This window comes from Aquarana catesbeiana, linkage group LG03, assembly GCF_042186555.1.
Source record: "Aquarana catesbeiana isolate 2022-GZ linkage group LG03, ASM4218655v1, whole genome shotgun sequence".
NCBI classification, from domain to species: Eukaryota; Metazoa; Chordata; class Amphibia; order Anura; family Ranidae; genus Aquarana; species Aquarana catesbeiana.
In genome coordinates, this window is record NC_133326.1 from 732637461 (window position 1) to 732654280 (window position 16820).

At 43.7% G+C, this 16820-nt stretch overlaps 2 protein-coding genes across 3 annotated transcripts in view; one reads left to right on the forward strand and one right to left on the reverse strand.

The window, feature by feature from the left end:
• The window catches only part of LOC141133839 (E3 ubiquitin/ISG15 ligase TRIM25-like), a 135803-nt gene that overhangs the window by 76850 nt on the left and 42133 nt on the right, over positions 1–16820 (forward strand).
• The window catches only part of LOC141133842 (phospholipid scramblase 3-like), a 599764-nt gene continuing 591994 nt past the window's right edge, over positions 9051–16820 (reverse strand). For both annotated transcript variants that reach the window (XM_073623417.1, XM_073623416.1), the window contains exons 5-7: positions 15749–15910; positions 11551–11712; positions 9051–9706 (exon numbers count right to left, since the gene is read on the reverse strand). In XM_073623417.1, the coding sequence (XP_073479518.1) occupies positions 9647–9706; positions 11551–11712; positions 15749–15910 (384 nt within the window). In that variant the 3' untranslated portion in view covers positions 9051–9646. The remainder of the gene's footprint in view (positions 9707–11550; positions 11713–15748; positions 15911–16820) is intronic.

Here is a 16820-nt window from a genome sequence, read left to right on the forward strand (position 1 = left end):
AGACTCCTATGAACTCTCTTATCAACAAGTACTATGTAGCACCAGGAGTTACTGCACTGACTGACAACTTCTGCAGATCATGCATTATCTGCACCAATTGTAACCCAGGATGCACAGAAAAGGCACAGAAGAAGCACCTGGCAAAAGACCTATACCCCTTTCCAGAGGATATAAATTGATCACTCTCAAATGCCAAGAATTTGCAGATTCGAATACGCCCTAGTGGAGGTGGACATGACTGCCAGAGCCACAGCTAAGAAACTACTGAGTGAGATAGCATGTAGATTTGGGGTCCCAGAGGTGATATTGAGAGATCAGGGCCCAGCCTTCATAGCAACCCTTACAAAAGGGATTTGGGCAGCACTGGGGGTTCAGTTGACCATACACACCCCATATCACCCTCAAAGTAGCGGGAAGGTAGAAAGGATGAATGGGACATTAAAAAACAGGATATTAAAGATGGCCCAAAAGACTAACATGATTTGGCCAGAAAGTTTGCCCCTTGCCCTGTTCAGTATCAGACACTCTCCCCGGGGGGAAACATGCCCTATCCCCTTATGAAATTTTGTTTGGTTCAGCCCCCAGGCTTGGTTGTTATTCTCCACAACAGTTATGCCCCATACACACGGTCGGATTTTCCGACGGAAAATGTGTGATAGGACCATGTTGTCGGAAATTCCGACCGTGTGTAGGCTCCATCACACATTTTCCATCGGATTTTTCGACACACAAAGTTTGAGAGCAGGCTATAAAATTTTCCGACAACAAAATCCGTTGTCGGAATTTCCGATCGTGTGTACACAAATCCGACGCACAAAGTGCCACGTATGCTCAGAATAAATAAAGAGATGAAAGCTATTGGCTACTGCCCCGTTTATAGTCCCGTTGTACGTGTTTTACGTCACTGCGTTCAGAATGATCGGATTTTCCGACAACTTTGTGTGACCATGTGTATGCAAGACAAGTTTGAGCCAACATCCGTCGGAAAAAATCCTAGGATTTTGTTGTCGGAATGTGCGATCAATGTCCGACCGTGTGTACGAGGCATTACAATTGCAGTCTGATGTGTTGACTAATTATGTAACCACATTATCACGAGAATTAACCTTCACGAGAATACATGTCCAGGTGTTTTCTTCCATTCCAGATCCTGAATTAGATACAGGAACACACCAACTACTGTCTGGAGATCCTTGAGCCAAGATATGCTGGTCCATTCCAAGTTTTGCTGACCACAGCCACCTCAGTCAAATTGGCTGGGAAGAAAACCTGAATGCATGCTTCCCACTGCAGGAGAGCGTGTATTCGGGTGCTGCATATCCTTTTTCTGTTTGATCTGGGTGGGGGAGGGGCCCAGGAGGTGGCCATCACCAAAAATGATAACATAATTACGTTTTGGTATAACTCTTCAGGTACACATGTGACCACCTTTACCTTTGATTACTGTGACATAGTACCAATGCTGTATCCTGGCCTAGGCTGACAAGGCCCAGGCCTAGGGCAGCACTTTGCAGGGGGGCAGCACGGAAAGAGCCCCCGCCGGCTTGCGCTACACTGTTAGTGTAGTGCCAGTCTTATGGGGTGGACTGGGCTGAGAGGCAAATTAGTCTAGCGCCCCCATAAAGTGGCTGCACAGCTTCAAGTATGCGGGCGGCCGGCATTCTGTTGGGGGGGGCACCGCTTCTAATTTTGACTGACCTATCATCCTGGACCACAAACATTCCTTACTGTGCTATATGTTTTCTGCTGCACCATTGGCATGGTTGTATCTTATTAGTCCTCTCTATAAAATTATTAGAAATTTGTGCTTAAAGTAGAACTATAGGTAACACTTTTTTTTTTATTTTGGATAGCATAAGGGAGGGTTTTAGCCCCTGTCAGTTTATTTTTTACCATCCTTGTCCCATAGCAGAGATTTCCCTTCACTTCCTGCCCCATAGCCAAACAGGAAGTGAGAGGAAATCTATGCAAAATAAGGGAATCCATTGCCCCCCCAGGCCCTCAGAACTAGTGTCCACACTGGAAAATTTCAGGGCGGGTCTTAAACAGCAAGGGGTGTGGCCTTGACAGGAAAGGGTGGGTCATATTTAAATTAGGGGGTGCACAAGTTTAGTCAGGCCTAGGGCAGCACAAAACCTAAATACACTACTGCATAGTACCTTGTCCGTTTGACCCTTCATGACAATGCCATTGGTACAGTGACATCCCTGACGGTAAGGACATATATGTGTGTATCACAGACTGTTACTGGGGACAGAGTTGTGGTTCCTGGGGGGGGGGGGGCAGTGGGTTGGAACACAGGACCAGACTGGGTAACCACAGAGTGCATTAGACAAGAAAGATGAAAATGGAAAGCCCCTGATAAGCAGAATGACTTTGCGGAAAACAGGTATAAAACCAGATCTAATCCCTTAATAATGTGTATTTGGTCTATAGGGACCTAAAAATCAGGACCAGATTGAAAATAACCTAGACCAGTGGTTCTCAACTCCAGTCCTCAGGGCCCACCAACAGGCCAGGTTTGCAAGATAGCTGAAATACATCACAGGTGATATCACTTGCTGCTCAGTGATTGCAGTATTCTAGTCTGCATCTCCCCAAGGTAATACTTGAAATCTGGCCTGTTGGTGGGTCCCGAGGACTGGAGTTGAGAACCACTGACCTAGACAAATAAATGTGCCCTTGCAAAGGTCATTATGCCCCTCCATTTCCTAACAGAAGATACCCCTGATACATACACTTACCCAACACCTAGTCAGGGGAGGAAGCGAACAGTTCTCTCCGGAAGCTTTGACCCTCATGTGTACATAGCTGCCATAGGGGTTCCAAGGGGGGTGCCTGATGAATTCAAAGCCAGGGACCAGGTAAAAGCTGGTTTTGAGTCTTTGATCCCCATAATAACTGTCAATAAAAATGTAGATTGGATCAACTACATATACTATAACCAACAAAGATTTGTGAATTACACTAAAGATGCCCTCCAGGGAATTGCTGACCAGTTAGCTCCCACTTCCTACATGACATTCCAGAACCGGATGGCCTTAGACATGGTGTTAGCTGAGAAAGGAGGTGTCTGTAAAATGATAGAAAAAACGGGAACCTGTTGCACTTACATTCCTGATAATACTGGCCCAAATGGTAAGGTTACTCTAGCTATAAAGAAATTAGAAGATCTGTCACTAGAGTTGAAGAACTCAGGTATCACAGACCCATGGGATCAATATTTTAGCTGGATGAGTGGGTGGCAAAGGGTGCTCGCCCAGATAGGGGTAACGGTATTAATAATCCTTGTTCTTTTAGCCCTGATTGTATGCTGTATTCTACCTTTGGTAAAGAAGCTAATGAGCAAGGCTGTGGACTACAGCACACCTACATTTCTCCACCAAGAAGAGGAGGACCCCCTTATGATGGAAGATGACAAACCCTTCACTCCTCAACAGTCACTACCTGTCCAAAATCCCACAATCCTATATAGGGTTATAGGGATAGATAGCACCTGACTGCACCTCTCCAGCTGTATCAAAGAGGGCAGTGAACAAGTTGCTGCCTAACTCTATATACAGCTTAAAAGAGTTGCTGAGGAGAATGGGCCAGGTGAAGTAGGACCTTTAGTATGAGGAACAGAAAAGAGAAAATAGCCATTTTAGGGGGGACTGTGAAGGAATGTAATGTAGATAATAATAATCTGAAAATGTCTATTTTCTTATGTGTATACATGTTTTTTTTTATCGAACTTCTTACTCATTATATAAGTATACAGATTAGCTCTGTTTCTTTATTTTCTGAAAATGGAGGATACTTCCTGCTAGAGATGAGCTTCAAGTTCGAGTGGAACTCATGTTCGACTCGAACATCGGCTATTCACCAGTTCGCCGAACCACGAACAAGTTGGGGTGTTCACGGCAAATTCGAAAGCCGCGGAACACCCTTTAAAAGTCTATGGGATAAATCAAAAGTGCTGCATGGTAATATGCATGGTATTGTCATAAAAAGTGTTTGGGGACCTGGGTCCTGCCCCAGGGGACATGTATCAATGCAAAAAGAAGTTTTAAAAACGGACGTTTTTCAGAAGCAGTGATTTTAATAATGCTTAAAGTGAAACAATAAAAGTGTAATATTCCTTTAAATTTCGTACCTGGGAGTGTCTATAGTATGCCTGTAAAGGAGCGCATGTTTCCCATGTTTACAACAGTCTGACAGCAAAATGACATTTCAAAGAAAAGAAAGTCATTTAAAACTACTTGCGGCTATTAATGAATTGTCGGTCCAACAATACACATAAAAGTTCATTGATAAAAACGGCATGGGATTTCCCCACAGGGGAACCCCAAACCAAAATTTTTAAAAAATGCATGGGGGTTCCCCTAAATTCCATACCAGGCCCTTCAGGTCTGGTATGGATATTAAGGGGAACCCCACACCAAAAGTTTTTAAAAAATGGCGTGGGGCTCCCCCTCAAAATCCATACCAGACCCTTCAGGTCTGGTATGGAATTTAAGGGGAACCCGTGCCAAAATTTTGAAAAAATAGCGTGGGGTCCCCCCAAAAATCCATACCAGACCCTTATCCGAGCATGCAACCTGGCAGGCCGCAGGAAAAGAGGGGGGGTGAAAGAATGTCCCCCCTCCTGAACCCTACCATGCCACATGCCCTCAACATTGGGAGGGTGCTTTGGGGTAGCCCCCCAAAGCACCTTGTCCCCATGTTGATGGAGAGAAGGGCCTCATTCCCATAACCCTTGCCAGGTGGTTGTGGGGGTCTGCGGGCGGGGGGCTTATCGGAATCTGGAAGCTCCCTTTAACAAGGGGATCCCCAGATCCCTCCCCCCCCCGTGTGAATTGGTAATGGGGTACAAATGTACCCCTACCATTTCATAAAAAAGTGTCAAAAAGGTTAAAAAACACAAGAGACGGTTTTTGACAAGTCCTTTATTAATTTCTTCTTCTTTTGGCTTCATCTTCCATTTTCTTTTTTCCGGTGTTCTTTCTGTGTTCTTCTTCTTCCTCCATCTTCTTCTTCATCTTTTTTTCCCCATCTTCTTCTTCCCCCCGCTCTTCTCGTCCCGCATCTTCCTCCAGGCTTCTTCTCCGCTCCGTCCACATGATCCGCCTCAGTGGGAATCTTCAGCCGTGTGACGCTTCACTTCTTCTGACATTTCTTATATAACAGAGGGCGGGGCCACCCGGTGACCCCACCCTCTTCTGACGCACAGGGAATTCATGGGAGTTCCCTGGGGCTTTCCCCGTGTTGTCAGAGGGGGGCGGGGTCACACGGCTACCCCAAAGCACCCTCCCCATGTTGAGGGCATGTGGCCTGGTATGGTTCAGGAGGGGGGGCGCTCTCTCATCCCTGCGGCCTACCAGGTTGCGTGCTCGGATAAGGGTCTGGTATAGATTTTTAGGGGGACCCCCACACCATTTTTTTTTTACATTTTGACATGGGGTTCCCCTTAAAATCAGACCCTCCAGGTCAGGTATGGATTTTGAGGGAGACCCCTACGCCATTTAAAAAAAAAAGGCGCAGGGTTCACCTTAGTATCCATACCAGACCTGAAGGGCCTGGTATGGAATTTGGGGGGACCCCCCACGCAATTTTTTTTTAAATTTTGGTTTGGGGTTCCCCTTAATATTCATACCAGACCCAGACAAGGGCCTGGTAATGGACTGGGGGGGATCCCATTCCCAACAGGGAATTGCTGACAATTCAGAGACTATGGACAGTCTGACACCAGAACCTGGCTCTCCCCAAAAAACACCCACAGACAGAGGTAAGAGGGCAGCTGTCAGGTACCTTCAGGTAGAGCCTGACAAGCAGAGGAAGGCCTCTCATACAGCCCCAGTTCACGGACCACTGAGGTTGCAAAAGCAGGCCGCAAGAGCACGGTGTGGTAGGAGTGCCTGCAATGTTCTCCATAGCAGGTGAGCAGGTGAAGCAGCCGGCAGCGGAAATAGAGCTGCAGGGTATGGCTGGGGATGCAGGAAGGTAGTGGATGCAGGGGTGCTGTAGGTGCAGGTAGGTTTCAGGTGCAAGGGTACTGCGTATGCAGATATGTAGAGGCTGTAGTAAGTGGAGGAGACTGGTGCAGAGTCAGACAAGCCAGGTTATACACGGAAGATCAGGTACATCAGAGACATCAGGCAAAGAATGGTCAAAGTTCAGGCAGAGGTTTGGCAACAGAGAATCAAGCAGATAAAGGAGAATCAAGGTCAAGCAAGCTGGGGTCAGGAGTGGAGAGAATCAGAGTAGTCAGGAAGCTGCGTCACAATCAGATCAAGGGCAGGCACAGGAACAGGATACAAGGGAAAGCTGCAGATCAGACAGCAAGGCCCTAGTGCATCTGCCATCCTTATATATGGCATTTGGGTGACCATGCTAATGGGCGTGCATTCGCGCATACGCATAGGCTTTCACACAATCGTGCGGACATGCCTGCCAGAAAGAGTATCTTTGGAATTGTGCCCACACACGTGCAATGGCCTCTGCTGTCCCCAGCACTTTCCCCTGCTAAGGAACCCCTTCTAAATAAAACAGCACTGGGACACAGCCCTATCTGCCAGTGACCAGCCAGCATCTGAGCACACTTTAAAGCTCATGCTGCTTTCTCTACTGAAAGACCTCCACAATGAACTGCATTCCTCTTTTTCCACACTGCAGAATAGAGATGACCGGGTAGAGGAACACACGGCTGACCTAGAAAAAGTGGTGACAGAACATACTGCAGTTTACAACAAAATGGCAGACGCCTATGATCACCACACTGAAGAAATTTGCTTCCTCCAAGCCAAAGTAGCTGATCTAGAGGATTGCTCCAGGAGGAATAATATCAAATTCAGGGGCATACCAGAAATCGGTAAACCTCCAGAGCTAATTTTCTACCTACAACAGCTATTCCTCCTACTTCTCCCTGAGCAAAGTCAAGTCGAAATAACCATTGAATTGTCAAACCTAATCATCTACCTGCTTCTAGCCCATGAGATGTATTGGCTCGTATTCACTTTTTTCAATTTAAAGAACGTATAATGGCGTCAGCTCGTTCCATCTCGCCATTAATGGAGCCGTACACCTCAGTCTCCCTCTACATGGCTATCTCCGCCGCCACGGTTCAAAAACGCAGAGAATTCTCACAAATCACCACGGTCTTTGCAACCACAATGTCCACTACAAATGGGGCTTCCCTGCTAAGCGGATAGTGACTTTTCAAAATCAAGCTAAAACTTTTTTCATGCCTAAAGAAGGCATTAAACGGCTGCTAAATTGGGGCCTTCTCAACTCTCCTCCACCTGACTCTCAAATGCAGCGGCCACCAGCATGCCCCCCAGATCCACACTACATCTGGTTACTTTACATACCTGCCAGTTGCAGGATGAGTCCTGTTATTTTCAACATAATGCAATTGCACTTTTTTTCTCATTTTGCATTCTCAATGAATGTCCTAGGTGAGTGTGACACCAATTGTGCTTCACACTCTTACCCCCCGGGAAATAAGAGGTGCTAAGCACCCTCTCGTCATTTATCACCTTATTTTGTTTGTATTCAAATCCTGTTTATACTATACTGTTTATTACAAGTTTAAGCAAAGTTAATTGTGGATTGATATTATCCTGTTCTTTCTTATTACAAAGTTTTTTCTTTTCTGTTTTCATCTGAGTGTAAAACCCTAGAAGGCGTAATTCTTGAACTCTTCAACCCCTCTAGTGGTAACTGTACAACATGTCTCTTACCATCACATCCATCAAGGTTAAAGGCCTAATCTCTCCTTTTAAGCAGAATTCACTTTGGAAAGAGGCCTTAATCCAAAATTCTGACCTATTATGCATACAGGAGACGCATTTCTCCTCTCGCAAACACCCTGCCTGCTCCCATAAACAATTTCCACGTTGTTTTTTTGATAATTCCACACAAAAAATAAGCAGAAGTCATGATAGCTGTATGCTTCTCGATCTCCTTTAAACTCCTGTACTCTAAGCTTGACCCTGATGGCAGATACGCCATCCTAAATGCCTACATCAACAACCACAATATGACCATTGCCAACTTTTATGCCCCAAACACCAATCAAAAACATTTTTATAAGGCTATTATGGAGAAACTGGAACCTTTTAGGCAAGGTCCCTTAATCATCTGTGGTGATTTTAATCAGATAGTCGACCCTACCCTGGATTTCTAAGATCCCACCCGCAAACGCTGCACTACCCTCTCCTAGAGTATTCCACACCTATTAGGATTGGAAGGGGTTAACTCGGTCATCCATGTGTTTATGGACCTTGCTTTGCGCACTGGTCCTAATCATTTGGTGGAGGGGGGAATATGGTGTGTGGTTGTTTATCAGGGGTTGGGCTTGGCCCCTTAGTTCCAGTGAAGGGAACTCTTAAGGCATCAGCATACCAAGACATTTTGGACAATTTCACACTCCCAACTTTGTGGGAACAGTTTGGGGACGGCCCCTTCCTGTTCTAACATTACTGCGCAAAAGTGCACAAAGCAAGGTCCATAAAAAAATGGATGAGCAAGTTTGGGGTGGAGGAACTTGACTGGCCTGCACAAGAGTCCTGACCAGCCATCTACCTGTGAGCCAGGCCTTCTTGTCCAACATCGGTGCCTGACCTCACAAATGCGCTTCTGGAAGAATGGTTAAACATTCCCATAGACACACTGCTAAACCTTGTGGACGGCCTTCCCAGAAGAGTTAAAGCTTTAATAGCTGCAAAGGGTGGGACAACTCAATATTGAACCCTACGGACTAAGATTGGGATACCAACTGACCCCCCCTTTCCCCTGCTGTGCCCAGAGACCCCGCATCAATCAATGTATGTCACTCCCGGACAGACCCTTTGTTGATGTTCTTATTATCCCCCCTATAGAACAGCTTTATTCTTTATCATAGCATCCCTAGCACCCCTCTGTTTCAATCCCCTCTGTGTTTGGGCTGGAATGCATGCACAATTCAACATAGAGAACCAAAATCTAGACTGTTCCCTCCTCTAGGGACTGCACCCTCCATACTTCGGTTTCATAAACAAGGTTTTCTTTTCCATTATGTGGAGCAGCAATTGTACAAATTGTATTTATTCTGATCAGAATTAAACAAAAAAATCTCCATTTGTATCCATTTATATCCATCATCAATCAGATCAATACGACACATTCTAGATGAACATTGTGGTTCTATTTTCAGCCAGCAGGTGGCGCTCTAGTCTCCTTTTCACCTGTAAGCCTTTCGTCCTTCTTAGCTGTGCTGAAGGAGATTCTTGTTATTTACACAATTCAAAATTTTCATCACAGCAGTGACTACACTGTTATGACCGCACCTACTCCGCCCTTATCACAGCACTGACTCCGCCACTTATCACATGGCCCAGTACGGGGTTTCAATCGGACAGACCGAGTCCTAAAGCAGGTAGTTGTACTGTGCTATCTCTTTAGCTAAGACACAGAGCTCTGACAGTCCTTTGCCATGTAATGCATTAATTAATCATATATAAGAACACTGACCCCGCCCCCTTTTCACTATTAGTTTATTCTTGGGTTATTAAGAAAATCAAAACCAGAGAATCTTCATGCAGCCCGTTCATTCTATGTCATGTGCAGAAGACCTACGATCCTATCATCAGAGATGAGTCCATAGATTGGCTGGGATATCCTCCAATCAGTGTTGGCTTGCCGCTTGGGACCGTTCATGGCGCCTGCGCTCTTCAATCAGAAGGTCCTGAAAGACACAGAAGAGTTCCAATCACCCCCAAATAAATGTTCCATGACTTCCAACATGATAGAAAGTGGCATCTGAAGGAAAAAAACAATGGTTTTGATTCTGATGGTTTTGATTCTGATGGGACAGGGAAGAGTTGGACCCTCTGTCAGGATTTAAATGCTGACCATGTCCCCTCTGGGAGATTCACCTCCGATTTGTCCTGGTGACCACTAAAAGAGAACATTCCACAAACTGAGTTGTCACCAGAACTGGAAAAGAGGAGGAATCCCCCAATGGGGACAATTGTTCTGCTGACAACTGTCTGAGAGGAGAACTCTTTTTGGAGTGATTTCCTCTCACTTCCTGTTGTGTCTACATGACAGGAAGTAAAGGGAATGTTCTCAAAAGGGATACAAATGAGAAAAAAAATCCAAAATATATATGTAAAAAAGCTTCAGAAATGCTTTAGCAGTTTTTTCTTTCAAAATAATATTTTATACACAGAGCTGCCACAAGATGGCGCTCCTGTCTGTGTGAAGATCGGGATGTGAAGATTGATCACAGTAGATTGGACCGTTACACTAAGCTGTCTCTAGAGGGTGCTCCTGTCTGGGTGATGATTGGTCACAAGGTAAATCCAGCCATGATATAGAGTGGTCACTAAAGACCAGAAAAAAAAAACATGCAGATAACACTGGAAGTGTACAGAGGACACAGGACAGATAACACAGGAAGTGTACAGAGGACACAGGACAGATAACACAGGAAGTTTACAGAGGACACGTGACAGGAGATAACACAGGAAGTGTACAGAGGACACAGGACAGATAACACAGGAAGTGTACAGAGGACATGGGACAGATAACACAGGAAGTGTACAGAGGACACAGGACAGATAACACAGGAAGTGTACAGAGGACACAGGACAGATAACACAGGAAGTGTACAGAGGACACAGGACAGATAACACAGGAAGTGTACAGAGGACACGTGACAGGAGATAACACAGGAAGTGTACAGAGGACACAGAACAGATAACACAGGAAGTGTACAGAGGACATGGGACAGATAACACAGGAAGTGTACAAAGGCCATGGGACAGATAACACAGGAAGTGTACAGAGGACACAGGACAGATAAGACAGGAAGTGTACAGAGGACACAGGACAGATAACACAGGAAGTGTACAGAGGACACAGGACAGATAACACAGGAAGTGTACAGAGGACACAGGACAGATAACGCAGGAAGTGTACAAAGGACTCAGGATAGATAACGCAGGAAGTGTACAGAGGACACAGGACAGATAACGCAGGAAGTGTACAGAGGACATGGGACAGGTAACACAGGAAGTGTACACAGGACACAGGACAGATAACACAGGAAGTGTACAGAGGACATGGGATAGATAACACAGGAAGTGTACAGAGGACACAGGACAGATAACACAGGAAGTGTACAGAGTACACATGACAGATAAGACAGGAAGTGTACAGAGGACACAGGACAGATAACGCAGGAAGTGTACAGAGGACTCAGGATAGATAATGCAGGAAGTGTACAGAGGACACAGGACAGATAACGCAGGAAGTGTACAGAGGACATAGGACAGATAACGCAGGAAGTGTACAGAGGACACAGGACAGATAATGCAGGAAGTGTACAGAGGACACAAGACAGATAACACAGGAAGTGTACAGAGGACACAAGGCAGATAACACAGGAAGTGTACAGAGGACAAGGGGCAGATAAAACAAGAAGTGTAGAGAGGACATGAAGATAGGGAGAGGATACAGTACAGATAATCTCCCACATTGCAGTGATTTCTCCATCCTCACACATATTGTCAGGCTCAGACTCACAATGAGCAAGGTGCAGGCCATCAGCATCGCTTTCATGGAGACATGGAGGTCCATTGGGAAATTGATAGTATAGTTTTCTTTAGAGCTGAACATCTCCTTGCTTAATCCCCGCCACACACGTGTGATGACCCCAATTTGAGTTGCTTTGTCAGTAGATAAAACCTGGAGAGAAAAGACAGGGGAACATGATCATGATGACCACCAGAGTGTCTACATGGAGAACAACAATCATACGGGAGGACATTACACCATTTCCATATAAAGGCTTAAATATTAACAGTTCCTTTTCCTAGTAAATTCTCCAAATATTACTGAATCTGTTTATGCTGGAAAAAGTAAGAAACTTCCCTTAAAGTATTCTGATACCTCATAATTATCCCAGCTGGGCAAGTCACATTTGGTTTTATAGTCTCCCTCCTCCAACTCTGCCTGCATCTGATTTTCAGAAATCTGTGTTTATCTCTGTTCTCTAAAATCACTCTATGAGGAGTCTTTATAAGACAGACTGCTTCCTCCTTCATCAAATTTCATACTTCCTTCTACTTCTCTTCAGACATTGTATGATGGAGAAGAAGATTCAAGCAAGTCAAAATGTTTTATTTTGGAAGATTTCCCCTCTATTCCTGTTCTGGTGGCATCACAATTTTTGGGGATTTTCATAAATGCACAATTTACATGTATCCTGTCTAGAGGAATGTCTTCAGCAGTGCAGTTGCCCCTGCAATCATTTACTGATTATTTGCTTTGGACATCATTACAGAGGATATCAAATGTTGGAATCCTGCAGATTCAGAGGTGATCAGAATGGTGAACCACACAGAGTACTCCAAAAGTACATTTTGGCAGTTCAAAAATGCTATACTATACAGTGAAATGTTTGTGGACCCATGTACATCACACCTATATGAGCTGGTTGGATATCCCATTACAAAACCATGGTCATTAATATGGAGTTGCCCCCCTTTGTTGCTATAGCATCTTCTACTCTTCCTCGAAGACTTTCTACAATATTTTAGAAGATGTTTGTGGGAATTTGTGCCCATTTGTAAGGTCAGGTACTGATGTTGGATTAAAACACTTGGCTCACCATCAATGTTCCAACTTATCCCAAAGCTGTTCAGTAGGGTTGAGGTCAGGGATCTGTGCAGGACACTTGAGTTTCTCCACACCAAACTGGTCAAACCATGTGTTTATGGAGTTGGCCTTGTAAACAAGGGCACAGTCATGGTGGAAGAGAAAAGGGTCTTCACCAAACTGTTACCACAAGGTTGGAAGAGCAAAATTGTCTACAATGTCTTTGAATGATGTAATATTAAGAATAACCTTTGCAGAGAACACCTGAACTCATTTAGAAGTAGAGCCAAAGGAGGAACACGGATAGACCAGGTTGGGCTGGGAAACATAAGATAGGGTAACAGGCAACAAAAGGCCACAGTGGGTGGTGGGACAGGTCAGGAACTTGGATAAAATGTTAAGGCACCACAGCAAGGCTGGGCGGTGTCAAATAGTCTCCCAGTACCCAGAACAAAGTGGTAATGATGTTATTTAAATACATACACATATGAAGAACTTCAGCTCAGTTCATGGAATAACAAAGAGTTCAAATAATACATTTCAGAGAGTCAGTGAAACAATCAGCCATCCACTGATCCAGTGAAGGTATCTTGAAAACTTGACCAAACACTTTGTGCCTTCCACCAGAGACAACAATGGCCTCTTACCAAATAAACTGGATCCCCATAACAGAGATTAAACAGGCATGTTCATCAATGACCATCCAGGCATCCAGCCACGGTGAAAGGACTCCACCAGTCTCAGGCAACAAAATTAGACTAAACAGCCTTTTTACCCATAAAGGGTAACAGGGGCTGTACTTATTTATTATAAAAAAGACATATACTTACAAAGATAAAAGCAGATACAGCATGTAACAACAAATAGAAGTGCCTCGCCGGCGTCCACCTGGTGGGCGTAGTAACATCACAGGCTAAGCAAAACTCGTTTCGATGTAAAACAACCTCATCAGGGGAACAGTAGCACAACAAGTGACATCTAGTACAGTTTATATAGACTCTGCTGCTTCTACTGTAATGCCCATTGGTATAACTAGACCTACCCCAAAATGGCTGTGGTCAAACACCAAAAACTAAAGAAGAAATGTGGACAAAAACAATTCTCCATAGTAAGGAAGGGAAGAAAGGAGAAAGGAGTATAACAGAGGCATCCATAGAAGATCAAAACACAAGAGGGCAATTCAATCAAATTGAAGGGAAATAGGACTTATCATAAAAGAATTGTATGCGCCATCTAGAGCCTGGAGGAGTTATAACATTTAATTCACCTAAGTATACCGTATATGCCATCTATTATAAAAGTAGGAAAAAATATACTGCGCTGTGAAACTGCAACCTAGCAGCCAGCACAGCTGTAGACAAAAAGCATCAAATGTGGAAAAATAATCAATGTGCTGGTGTGGTGACTACACCGCAGACAGAGTCCAAAGCAAAAACTTGCAAATAAAGTCCAATTAAATATACGATCCAATAAGCATGCACAAAGCGATGTATGTGGAAAGGTCCACCCGACGCTTTTCGACTACACAGTCATCATCTGGGGTGTGACACCCCAGATGATGACTGTGTAGTCGAAACACGTTGGGTGGTCCTTCCCGCATACATCGCTTTGTGCATTTGTATATGCCTTACTATGTTCCTCCAAATGTGAGTGTTCTATCTTTTTTTTATTAAATATCATTTTTTAAACAGTATCACGTTATGCCCCAGCTTTCTTTATTGCATGACATAATCCATGTGGTACCAAGCTTCTATCCTCCTTATGATGTTTTGGAGCTCATAAGCTACAACCCATTGATGGCCTAATATTGATCCATTGACGCGGACCCAGGGCCTGCTGTCCCCATCAGGTTTATTCAACCTAACAAGCTTTCCAGACTTGGGTGGTATAAGCCTCACTAAGTCACTACGATCTGGTAAGCCTCCTCCTATCTATGGTGGTGGTGATTTTGACTGTCTTCTCACTCCAAGGCTCACAAGGGTGTTTGGAACTTCTTACATGCTTATTGGATCATATATTTATTTGGACTTTATTTGCTAGTTTTTGCTTTGGACTCTGTCTGCGGTGTAGTCATCACACACTAGCACATTGATTATTTTTCATTTTTCCCTGTTGGATTCACATTTCATAATGTTTGTGTTCCTATCACATTGATGCGTTTTATGTTTAATATCATCATTTTATCCACATTGGTTTTTGCAACATTAGCGCTGCACTTATTTATTTATCCACATATGCCATCTATTGCTCAAAAACCAATAAGACAAATAACCACTTTGGCCCCGGAAGAATTGGCTGCCCAATGACCGGGCCATATTTTGCGATTCAGCACTGTGTCGCTTTAACTGACAATTGCGCGGTCGTGCAGCGCTGCACCCAAACAAAATTGTCGCCCCTTTTTTTTCCCACAAATAGAGTTTTCTTTTGGTGGTATTTGATCACCTCTGCGGTTTTTATTTTTTTGCTCTATAAACAAAAGAAGAGCGACAATTTTGAAAAAAAAAACACATCTTTTAATTTTTGCTATAATAAATATCCCAATTTAAAAAAAAAAAAAAAAAAAAAATGTTTTCTCAGTTTCGGCCAATATGTATACTTCTACATATTTTTGGTAAAAAAAATCACAATAAGCGTATATTGATTGGTTTGCGTAAAAGTTATAGCGTCTACAAAATAGGGGGTAGTTTATGGCATTTTTATTATTATTTTTTTTTTTTTTTTACTAGTAATGGCAGCGATCTGCGATTTTTATCGTGACTGCGCTTTATGGCGGACACATCAAACACTTTTGACACTTTTGAAAACAATCTTGCAGCACTATTCATGGGCACTAGCTATTGTTCATTGCCACCTTGCACTATATTATTTCAAAAACAATTGACTTGTTCTTGACCTCCCTGTTGTGGCTACAAATGTTACTAAAAAATAAGACTGAAAAAACTCAAAAAAGGCATTAACATATATTTTGTTTGTTATTTTTATATCAGAGTCAGGTTAAAATAGAAGCCCACAGTGACTAGGAAGCATGGTAGATGTTCACCTCAACCACCACACAACCCAATTACATTTTCTACAAGTATTATTTCTAAAGAAAAAAGCATTTGACACTTGTTGATAGACTGACCTTATAATGGAGGTCAGACATGAAGCCTTCCCCCCATCCTGGACCTTTCACTTTAAGACAAACAAGCCCCAATGGATCCAAGATGTCGAAGCTTAAGGTAAAACTTGTCCACTCTTTGATTATGTAGCCAAGGAGCTCCCCAGAGGGAGTGGAGACCTGTAACTATAATAATACATTGTCAAAAGAGGATGTCTAATGAGTTTTGTCACCATATCCAGAACTGTACTTCGGCTGTCCAGTAAGTTTATTTGGGCCCATTCCCTGTTATTAATTGCCAGTCCTAAAGGAACAGGAACAAATCTTATTTTAAATCAGCTTTAGTGGACTACATCTTGTAACCAGCTTCATCTAGATGACCATGTTTTATATTCCATTAGTCTATATAGTCCACAGAGCTGTGCATTTGTTCTCACCAGTCTTAGAGGAACATATACTATATCACAACAGCCCCAGAGGCCTGTGTCTTGTATGTCACTAGTACTTAAAATCCATGTGTTCTTTTTCACCAACAAAAGACCGATGAGAGCTTTTGGTCAGAAAATGCGACCATGTGTATGCTCCATTGGACTTTTGCTGGCCGAATTCCAGCCAGCAAAAGATTGGGTGCATGTTCTCAATTTTTCAGTCGGAAAAAGTTCCTATCCGAAAATGCGATCGTCTGTAGCAATTCCGATGCACAAAATTCCTACGCATGCTTGGAAACAATTCGACACATTCTCAGAAGCATGGAACTTCATTTTCTTGGCTCGTTGTGTTGTACGTCACTGCGTTCTTGACAGTCAAAAGTTCAGTGAACTTTTGTGTGAACGTGTGTATGCAAGGCAGGCTTGAGTGGAATCCCTTCGGAAAAGCCATCATATCTTTTTCCGTCTAAAATCCCGATCGTGTGTATGCGGCATTAGAGGTCCATGGCTTTGATATAACCAGCCCTATAAGTTTGTACCTTATATGTAACCAGTCCTAGAGGATTAAGGCTTTTATCATAGGAGCTTTAGTGTTTCAGGTCTTATCTCACCAGTTGTTGAGGATCATTTAACTAGCTAATGTACATTGTATCCAACTAGTCCTACAG